This window comes from Struthio camelus, chromosome 4 (assembly GCF_040807025.1).
Source record: "Struthio camelus isolate bStrCam1 chromosome 4, bStrCam1.hap1, whole genome shotgun sequence".
NCBI lineage: Eukaryota > Metazoa > Chordata > Aves > Struthioniformes > Struthionidae > Struthio > Struthio camelus.
Window position 1 is genome coordinate 81,173,611 of NC_090945.1, and position 11,461 is coordinate 81,185,071.

Sequence of the window (11,461 nt, forward strand, 5' to 3'; positions counted from 1 at the left end):
GATGGCTTGAACAGAGCTCTCTTCTACTTTATAGAAGCAAAGGTATCCGATTTACCTACAAACAGAAGAAAACAGCTAAGATTGCAAGGGAAAATCCGTCAAAGGGAAGATGTACACAGAATAGAAGAGGAACACTTATTGAACTTGTCTACTACACCCTTTCACTCAGCAAAATATTTACCTCTGTTCAAAGGAGCTCTCTCTGTTAACAAAGCAAAGAAAAGCTTATCATCATCATTTATGCATATTTTCCTCTATTCTGCTTCTGGGAAAACACCCTAATGCTGGACTCAAGCTGTTTAGGGCATTACAAGTTACAAATACTGTAATATGGCTATTTGTCAAGCTTGCACTCTAAACAGCTACTCTAATTTCAAAACCTGCATGTCTGTATGCAACGAACACAGTAATTCACTAACCATCACATTTATTTTCTCCTAGGAAAGAAAAATTTCTCAGCAACCAGGGGATTACATTCATTTGCCAACAAGGAAAATAGATTTTTTTTTCAGATTACAGTCACATCCTGTTATACTAAACAGATATTTTCTTGCTGAAGAACAAATTGCTGAGGTGCGCATACAACTCACAAACACCGAGGCTAAAAATTAAAGAAAGGAATGAAGGAGAATACTACGACAATACAGCAATTCTGTTTTCATTCCACGACAGCAAATCTACTTCAATGCGCTAATCAATTAGAGAACAGCGACATTTAATCTTAGGCTTTAAATTATTAGCTTGAACATCTTCAGGTTTTTTTTTATTTAACTCTAGCAATCAAACAGAATATCCACTTTTAAACAATTTTCAAGGGTAAACAAATGAAGATTTTACTAAAAAAACTGAACACACTCTTTTCTTCACACCCACTACAGCACAACTGTAATAAACTAGCTAGGATTCTGATGACCTCGATACACAAAAGAATGACTCTGTTGTTAACAGGGGACCGTATTTTCCTTAAAGAAAACAGGATGCAAAGTTGTCAGTCAGTTTCTTACTCTAAATGAATGCTTGGGTACACTAACAGAAAGCTCGGGGTTTTCATTTTTAGAACACGTTCTCAAATAGAGCATTTAGTCATGCTTTTCTTCCTTTAAACTCTAGCTGTGGCTTATCACCTCATCTTTTCTCAGCCAATTCAGAAACAGACTGGAAACAGCCCAGTAACATTTTTGCATTTGAGTCATTCATTAGATTCTTCCTTTTGCCAGAGCTTCACGCCACATGTACTTATCAAAGTATTTTATTTCCGCTTGCTGTATTCTGAAACTTGTTTGGCAATTTACCCTGCGTGTTTTTCTTCCCTTCAAGCATACATCGGTACTTGTGTTTAATAGTCAGTTAAGTAAACAAGAGAATTATATGTTGTTTAAAAGAAAAAGAAGGAAGATGACAGAAAGGAATACAATACTCTGAATAACCATGAGGTGCAAGTGCTAGAAAGAATTTTGACTACAAATACTGAGGACTAGTGCCTCGGCTTTAGGATTTCCCTATAGCAGGCACAGCACTGCCACCCGGTAACAAGTCAAGGAAGGAATCGGACTCGGTATTATCATGGAAACAACCAGACAGGCCAGATGTTCAGTGGGATGGCATCTAGCGACTTAGTCACATAGGAAGAATTAAGGCATCCTTCCTCCCTCATTATGACAGAGGGCCACCACCACCTCAGCGACAGGCAGGTCCTGAAGTATCGCGAACTTTCTGCCTGTATTTAATCCCTGCGCACTAGGTCACAGCACCCCAACCCCCCCGTTCTGCCACAAACCCCCTTCCCAGTGCACTGCTTCCTCCGCCAACCCAGTCTAACTCTCCTGCATCCCTCCTCCAAACCCTTCCCACTCTAATCCCCACCCCGACCTTATAAAGCGCTTTTCCCTTGCAGCGCACCCCTCCAGACCCACTTCTGCACGGCCTCTCCCCACATGCGACCTCCATCCCTCCGACACCACCCAGCTCCTTGCCAGCGTGCTGCAACCCTGCACTCCGAGGCACTGAGCCCCCCGCATCATGCACTGACCTCCTCCCCAGCATCCTCATGCACTGACCGCCTTCCCGTGCACGACTCCCTTCCCCAGCACCCCCGTGCACTGGCCCCCTTCCCGAGCACCGGCCTCCCCTCCTCAGCACCCCCACACGCTGACCCCCTTCCTCAGCATCCCCACCCCATGTACCAAACCGCATCCCATGCATTGAACCCCACCTCGGCACCCTCATGGACCGACCCCCATCCCATGCAATGATCCCCCTCCTCGGTACCCCCATGCACTGATCTCCTCCCCAGCACCCCTGTGCACTGACCGCCTTCCTGTGCGTTAATCCCCCTCCCCAGTATCCCCGTGCACTGACCCCTATCCCATGCATCGACCTCCTCCCCCGGCACCCCCATCCCATGCAACGCCCCCCTCTCCATGCACCGACCCCCTCTCCCTATCACTCCCACGCACTGGTCCCCTTCCCCACCACCCCCATGCACCGATCCTCCCTCCCCAGCACCCCCATGCACCGACCTCCTTCCCATGCATTGACCCCCTTAACAGCACTCCCATGCACTGACCCTCTCCCCAGCACCCCCACGCACTGACCCCCTCCCCAGCATCCCCACGCACTGACCCCCTCCCCAGCATCCCCACGCACTGACCCCCTCCCCAGCATCCCCACGCACTGACCCCCTCCCCACACACTGACTCCCTCCCCAGCATCCCCACACAGTGACCCCATCCCCACACACTGACTCCCTCCCCAGCATCCCCACACACTGACCCCCTTAACAGCACTCCCGTGCACTGACCCCCTCCCCACACACTGACCCCCTCCCCAGCATCTCCATGCATTGATCCCCCTCCCCACGCACTGACCCCCTCCCCAGCATCCCCACGCACTGACCCCCTCCCCACGCACTGACCCCCTCTCCAGTATCCCCACGCACTGGCCCTCTCCCCACGCACTGTCTCCCACTCCCCACCCCCCCGTACACCAGCCCCCCACCCCAGCCCATCAACGCCCCGATGCCCTCCCCGTGCCCCGCCAGCCCTGACCCCTACACCGCCTCCCTCCCCCCCCCCGCAAACCCCGACCCCCGCCCACCTGCCGCCGCTCCGGGCCTCTCCGCTCTCCTCCGGCTCCTGCTCGCCGGGCGCCGCGGCGGCCACGCCGGCTTCATCATCCTCCACCGTCACGTCCGCGGGGCCGGCGGGCAGGGCGGCGGGGGCGGCGGCCGCCCCCAGCCCGAAAGCGGCCTCAGCATCGCTCCGTGGAGACGACGACGACGGCGGCGGCGGTGGCGGCGGCTCCGGGCCGCCCGCCGCCGCCGCCCCCAGCAGCACCAACACCGTGAAGGCGGCCAGAGCGCTGCGGCACCGCGGCCCCCGCATGGAGGGGCCCCGCCTCGCCCGCCGCCGGCCGTTAGGACATGAACGCCGCCACCGCCGCCAACGCCGCCACAGAATGGGCGCCCGCCGCGCGCCGCCACCCACCCGCCCGCGCCGCCGCGCCCCGCCCCGCCCCGCCCCGCCCCGCCGCCACGTACCGGCGCCCGGCGCGCGGCCGCCCCCCCCCCGCCCTCCGGCGGGGAGGCAGCTCATTGGACGAGCCGCGCGTCGCTCCGGCCGCCGCCTCCGCTTGATTGGCGAGGCGGCTGGGCGGGGGCGGGAATGGACGCTGCGACGGTGTTTGTCAACAGAGCCGCCGGCCCAATTGGAGTCACGCCGCTTCCTCTCCTCCCCCCCACCCCAGCCGCCGAGGCCAATCGGAAGCGCATGATTCACCGACCCGCTCGCGGATTGGCCGAGCCGGCGCGCCACACGTGCTGCTGACTGGCGCGCCGTGGGGGCGCGGCCCCGCCCCTTCCTGACCGGCCCTACGCAGGCCTGGAGACGTGGCTGTTTCTCCGTGTCGGCAGGGGCGGGTCCAGCGGCGCGTACCAAGCGGCGCGCGGGGTGGAGGGGGGGGGAGCCTTAAAGGGTCCCTCCGGGGCGGAATGGACTCGCCGGGCGGGAAGGAGGGCGTGCTCCCCTCCCCCACCCTCAGGCGGGCGGGGGCCGCCGCCGCCGCCGCCATGACGGGGAGCGAGGGGCTGCCTGAGGCGGCGCTGCTGGCGGCAGGCCCGGTAACGGCTCCAGGGCCAAATGCCCCAAGCCGCCACCGCAGTCGGTCCAACTCTGCTCACAGGTGCCCTTTACCGGGCTGGTGGTGCCCGTGTTCCTGTCAGAGAGGCACGGTGGACCCTCTTACCGCCCGTCCTGCTTATTTGGACCCGATTCCCCATGTTCTGAGCAGCAGCCCGTGTCCCCCTGATTTACCACCCTGCCAGCGCGAGGGCCGTCCGCAAGTCGTCTTCGGAGTGCTTTTATATTTACTCCCGAATGACTGATGAAGATACTGATTACAGTGCTGATGCTGGAGGGGTCCCGTTAGAAGCAGCCTTGTCCAGCAGGGATTTATATAAACACCGATGCAGCCAGCGTTCAAAACATGCTTAACTGATGCTGTGTTATGCTCAGTTTTGATTAAAATACTGGCCAGTTTTAAGGAAAAGCCCTAAAAAAGCTTAAGTTCGTTGCACCTAAAGAGTTAATTCCAAGAGGACTTTGTCTTCTTCGAGCCTGAAATGAGGTTTCTGTTAGATCCCTTGACTGGCCTTACTAATTTTAATAATTGAATCACTATCATCTTTTCCAGTATTTAGCCAGGAACTGTTCCTACATCTACAATGACTGCATATGATACAGCAGCCCTTTCTGAGGACAGATACACCAGCCTGGCACTTTTCTAGAACTGCCCCGGTATTTGAAGGTTTACTAAAGATGAACGTCTACAGGCAAGGGATCCTCCCAGGCAGCTATTTCACAGCTGGTGGACAACAGTTTTTCCTCGAAGACCAGAGCTTTGTTGGTTACTGATGGGCTGGAATTTATCACATCACTGTTAAGTAATTCACCCACATATATCTTCCTGCTTCTTTACAAGCGTAGATCATAAATGTTCAATGAACACTTCTGCATCGTTATTGACGTTTTAATCGTGTCCATCTACTAACGGGCCTGTACCGTTACTAGAGTTTTCAGGGAGTTTTGCTGTGCGCGGCCTTGCCAGTTATGGATTGCCTTTGAGGCGCTTCATTTCCAATAACCCTGCTCTGCTCCTCATAACTTCTGATTTATACCAACAACTATTTCTTTCCCCTTTTCCTCATTTGCGCTATTTATTCTTTATTTTTAATCACTCTCTCCAGCTTGCCATTAGAACAGGAACGGCCAAAGTATTTTCTTTCATTATTGTGGATATGTGGCTCTCTGACCACTCAGTGAACTCCCTTTGAAGAGCTTCGAATTGTCACGTGTAGACTTCTATCTAAATTGTTCTTCCTGCTTACACTCAATTTTCTGATGAGTTGGAAAAAACAGCTCTTTCAAAGCACCAGATGTATGCAAAGTCAGGTCACGAACACTGGTCCCCAAACAACCACTGACTTGCAATGCAGAGATTTTTTTGGCTTCACTCGTTGTAATGAAGTCCAAAAGACTTTACCTTGTGCTGCATGCCAAGCGGCTCGTGTGAGAAAACTGTCATTTTTAGTAACTTAGATGACATTTTTTATTATATCCATATGGTCTTGTGCTAATATTTTCTTTATTTAGATAACTCTCCTCTCTCTTGAGTGTCTGCCCCTTCATATGTTTATAAGGGGTAATCACATTCCTTCTGTTTTGCTAGGCAAACCAAGCCAAAGGCTTTTATTCTTTCCTTACTCTTTTGGCTCTCTGTTCCCCTGTTCATCTCACTAGCCCTCCCCTGCACCTGTTCCCATTTAAATTAATCTTTCTTGCATGGCAATGCTGTGAACAGTCATGTCGAAGGGTAGCTCCCATATACTTAAATTTAAAACTCCATTATATTTAAAGATTGTGCAGCAACTCTAATACTGTGCCATGCTTTTTGCAGTACCTTCTCTCTTTCCCTGCTAATTATTCAAGGGGCTTCGAGACAGAAACTCAATAACCGCAGATCAGAGCAAGTTTTAGAATAGCTGAATGCTTCACAAGTAGTCACAGAATCACAGAATCGTTTAGGTTAGAAGGGACCTCTGGAGATCATCTAGTCCAACCCCCCTGCTCAAGCAGGGTCACCTAGAGCATATTGCCCAGGATCACATCCAGGCGGGTTTTGAATATCTCCAGCGAAGGAGACTCCACGACCTCTCTGGGCAACCTGTTCCAATGCTCTGTCACCCTCACAGTCAAGAAGTTTTTCCTCAGGTTCAGGTGGAACTTCCTGCGGTTCAGTTTCTGCCCGTTGCCTCTTGTCCTGTTGCTGGGCACCACGGAGAAGAGGCTGGCCTCATCCTCTTGACACTCCCCCTTCAGATACTTGTACACGTTGATGAGATCCCCTCTCAATCTTCTCTTCTCCAGGCTGAACAGGCCCAGCTCTTGCAGTCTTTCTTCCTAGGAGAGGTGCTCCAGCCCTCTAATCCTCTTGGTAGCCCTCCGCTGGACTCTCTCTAGGAGTGCCATGTCTCTCTTGTACGGGGGAGCCCAGAACTGGACACAGTACTCCAGGTGAGGCCTCACCAGGGCTGAGGAGAGGGGCAGGATCCCCTCCCTCCACCTGCTGGCAACACTCTGCCTAATGTACCCCAGGAGACCATTGGCCTTCTTGGTCACAAGGGCACACTGCTGGCTCATGTTTAACTTGTTGTCCACCAGCACTCCCAGGTCCTTCTCGGCAGAGCTGCTCTCCAGCAGGTCAACCCCCAGCCTGTACTGGTCCATGGGGTTCTTCCTGCCTAGGTGCAGGACCTTGCACTTGCCTTTGTGGAACTTCAGGAGGTTCCTCTCCACCCACCTCTCCAGCCTGTCCAGGTCCCTCTGAATGGCAGCACAGTCTTCTGGTGTGTTAGCCTCTCCCCCCAGTTTAGTATCATCAGCACACTTGCTGAGGGTGCACTCTGTCAATTCCTCCAGGTCATTGATGAATATATTGAACAAGACTGGACCCAGGACTGACCCCTGGGGGACACCGCTAGCCACAGGCCTCCAACTTGACTCTGCGCCATTCACCACAACCCTCTGAGCTCGGCCATCCAGCCAGTTCTCAAGCCACCTCACTGTCCTCTCATCTAGCCCACACTTCCTGAGCTTACCTAGGAGGATGTGATGGGAGACAGTGTCAAAAGCCTTGCTGAAGTCCAGGGAGACAACATCCACTGCTCTGCCCTCCTCTACCCAGCCAGTCATCCTGTCATAGAAGGCTATCAGATTGGTCAAGCATGATTTCCCTTTGGTGAATCCACGCTGACTACTCCTGATCACCTTCTTGTCCTCCAGATGCTTAGTGAGGACCTTCAGGAGGAGCTGTTCCATCACCTTTCCAGGGATGGAGGTGAGGCTGACAGGCCTGTAGTTTCCTGGCTCCTCCTTCTTACCCTTTTGGAAGACTGGCGTGACATTGGCTTTCTTCCAGTCCTCAGGCACCTCTCCTGATCTCCAGGACCTTTCCAAGATGATGGAGAGTGGCCTAGCGATAACGTCCGCCAGCTCCCTCAGCACTCGTGGGTGCATCCCATCGGGGCCCATGGATTTATGGATGTCAAGTTTGGACAAAAGATCTCTAACCTGATCCTCCTCCACCAAGGGAGAGTCTTCCTTTCTCCAGCCTTCCTCTCCTGTCCTCAAGGTCTGGAATTCCTCAGGACTGGCCTTAGCAGTGAAGACTGAAACAAAGGCAGCATTCAATAGCTCTGCCTTCTCTGTATCCTTCGTCACCAGGGCACCCGCCCCATTCAGCAGTGGGCTTCCACATTTGTCCTGGTTTATGATGGTTTATGACACTTAAGGCAAAACACCAAATGCACTGTACAAGTGTCCTTACCATCCTCATGAATATTAACTCATTTTCCTTTATGTCCTCCCACTCCCCTGCCCCAGATGAGCAGTCTGCCAAATGCTGCCTTTTGTTGTATGGGAGCTGTTAACAGCTTTCAAGAGAGTTCATGTTTTCTTCTAGGCTGCTCCTTGTCTATGATCCTTACCATTGCAGCAAAAGGAATAACAATCATCATGATTTAAAAGCTATTACTTTTCTGTTCGGAAACTTAGTTCTTTAAGACATGGATGATACTATTCACAAGTCCCTAAACCAAGCACTGTAATAATACTGTAGTATGATTTCCTCTCTGTATTAAAAACTCGTGCCAACAAAACCAAACTTCCTGCTCTTTGCAAAGCATGACTCATTCTCCATTCTGTTTAGACTGACTGACTCAAGAGATCTATTTCAGTCATATGACAATAACTTAAAATCCGACCAGCCATTTATCTGGAAATCAAAGCCTGTACTTGCAGGATGCTGGCTGTTAACATGAATGGTGTTTTATGTAACTCCGCATACAAACTGCCAGCTTTTCTTGAAGAACCTGCTTGCCGAGCGTCAAGGCACAGCAGTGAAAGCCCAGCATGCCACCTTGTGGCTGCCCTGTACCAAAGGCCATTTATAGTCACCTGCAAGATGATCATGCATAGCCTGCCTTTTCCCCCAGAAAAATTCAGACTGTCAAAAAGCTGCACGTATCGTAACTGATACACCAGCAACCCTGTTGGTTTCTTTTCATAAGCAGACTGAAACCAAGCAATTCTTCATCCAACAGGATCCCACCGGACACAAGAAGTGAAGTAGGTGTTATCCAGCAGAAATGTCACTGAACTGGAGTTTGCAGGATAAAAAATGAGACAGCAAGAATGTTTGTGCTGAGGCATGATTGGAAGAACAGGCTTGGAGAGTCGCTGCCAACCGGAAAAAGAGTTTATCTGGAAAAATGAGTTAGAAGTGCTTTCAAATACTCTACCTTCCACTTGGTTTCTCTGGTGTGTTGGTGAAGCTTTACCTTTATAGGTCTTGTTGACTTTTAGCTGTTTCATGCCATTATCAATTGAGAGGGACATATGATTAACTGGATAAACAGGCCTGACACCCAGAGACTCCTGTGCCTCCACTAAGATTTCACTCAGGTTAGCATGCACTTTCACAAAAGGTTTAAGATGGGCTAAGTCTGCCACAGAAGATTGTCCTACAGCCTTCCCACTCCCAAATGATGATTCTCGCCGCCTTCCTCATACTCACACAAGGTCAGGAATATTGACCTTGATTTTGCTGGTTGCTTTACCTTTCAGAAAAAATCATCCTCCTGCCAGCACATAGAAGCAGCTAGAAAACTTGGCAGAGGATGGACCACAGTGTGGGACTGCCCCTTTTCGGGGACAATGCTGTCTTAGACCAGAGCAGCTTAAGCTACATAGGCAACTCCCTTTCAGAGAGATCTTATGTGTAAAGTTTGTCTGAGCCAATTCAACTCACTCATCTGGCAAGAAGAAAATGCTCTCTTTGCCTGTGTGGCAAGGTGAATCAGCTCAGCAGAGTCAGAGGAATGCCAGAGCCAGCATAAACTATATCCAAGACCAGAGTGGAAGGTGGGTAAAGAGAGTAAGGAACGGGAGCTTCCGTTTTTGACAACACCAAGCTATTATCTCAGCTACCGTGTAATTTCCGCCTCAGGTGCAGAATTCAGCACCCGGAATCACAAAGCCGCTCTACAAGTCTTGTGGTCTCCAAGCCACTCTGCTTACCGGTGTGGCATTTTGTTAGGGTTAACATCCAGCAGATCCCACTCTGTTTGACAAGGAAAATGTCTATTCAAACAAAGCAGGTCCAAACACCTCCCTCTGTACTGGAGCAGGGAGGACAAGAGTTGGCTCCCAGCAGGGCTTTGACAAGGGGCAAACACAGCCTCCTATGAAAGGACTTTGAGCCGTTTGCAAATAGAGCTGGCTGTCACTGACACTTGAGGAAAATTCGTTTCTAAAAGTCGGGTGCCCTCCTTTCGAACATAGGCAATTCTCAGCCCATCATAAATTAGATATTCTACAGAAGATTTTCCTGCATTCACTGAAACTATAGCTTGCCAGCAGATTGAGAGAAAACACTAACAGAAAACAACATTATCTGTAAGTAGAAATGTTTCCGTTCCTCCAGGCACATGCACTGTAAGAGATATGTTTCAAGCCAAAGCTATCAGTAATTGCAGTGAGAATACAAACAGGTTTCTCAACCCGTACTCAACTTTAGCACTAGCACTCTCCACTCCAGTGGGATTTGAGAAATGCATGCATGTAAGGATGGGCTTGCTGAATCAATGCAAACCCCCCACGACTGTTTAGCACATGGCTGTTTTCATTTCAGTCAAACATTTAGGGTAGCGAAAGGAGTAACCCCCAAACCCAGTCACCTTCTCCTTCAGGTTTGATGATAACACATTTTGGAAGAACACAGTGCTTATGGCTGAGTCTTTCTGAAATATAAATTCCACTACACGTGTTTATTTGCACTTTAAACTGTGTAATTTGCAGGAAAGATTGTTGCCAGCTAACAAAAAAGTCCAAACTATTCTGTATCGCTGTCATGTGCTCTTAGCAGCAGTCACCTGCTCTGCACAGAAAGGTAAGGCCTTAATTTGCTCAGATACGCCTGGGCAGTGATAATAGAGTCTTTGTTTAAGTAACACCCGATTGTTCAAAGCTGGGTTTGCTTACCCAGTGAAAACAAAAAGAATAATTTATAGCCCTTAAAAATCACAGCAGAATTGCAGAGGGTGGCAACAAAACAAGTCAGCCATGCACAGAACTAAAAAAAAAAAAAAAGAGAAAAACCACCAGCAGCTCTTCTGTTGTGCAAAAAAAATAATAATAAAAAAAGATGCTTCTCAACTCGTGACCTTGCAGTGGTCACGAGTAAGTGGTAAAAACCTGCAATTCTTATGGTGCTCAGAGGGATTGCACCAGTCTGAAAAGCCAAAGCATAGTCTTAACTAGGCTCCCAGGAGGGAAAATGGTGGCCCGGAGGGGCTTTGAAGGCTCACCTGTCTCCCTGCTACTTTCTCAGGAACAATCTCAATGGATTTGAATGCAGGATACAGGGGAAAAGAAAGGGTTTATGGGTTCCCCAGCTGAAACCCTCTATCAGGTTTTACGCCGGGCCCTTCTGCAGGCTGGGATAAGCTCGAGGGAGCCGTGTTTGCTATCTTTGTGGTCTGAGGGCCAACGGCTTTTGTCAGGCCCTGCCCATCTGTACAGGAATATAGGAATACAGGAATATAGGAGACCTCCCAGCGTGCCAGGTGCTGCTGGGCTGGAGCGCCCGTCGGATCACGGTGCTTCCTCCGTGCCTTTCAAAGGCTCGGCACGTCTCAGGCCACTCTCAGCCTGTTGCGGTGGCGAAGAAGGTTGTCAGGTGTCCCCACGACTCCCTTTCCTCCCCCAGCACTTCCACCTCCAACACACCACGTTTCCCTGCACCTCAAGCTTGGGTGGGAGGGGAAATCATTTCAGGGCTTCTTTTCCCAAAACTCAGCTTCAGTGCAGGCTGGGTGGCCCTGGGGACCCCAAGTTAGGCCGAGCTG

General features: G+C 50.8%; 1 protein-coding gene across 1 annotated transcript in view; it reads right to left on the reverse strand.

Moving 5' to 3' along the window:
• Positions 1–3,487, reverse strand: part of EIF2AK3 (eukaryotic translation initiation factor 2 alpha kinase 3) — a 47,161-nt gene extending 43,674 nt beyond the window's left edge. The window contains exon 1 of the mRNA XM_068943734.1: positions 3,097–3,487. Coding sequence (XP_068799835.1) covers positions 3,097–3,383 — 287 coding nt within the window. The 5' untranslated portion in view covers positions 3,384–3,487. The remainder of the gene's footprint in view (positions 1–3,096) is intronic.
• Between the last annotated feature and the right edge of the window lie 7,974 nt (positions 3,488–11,461).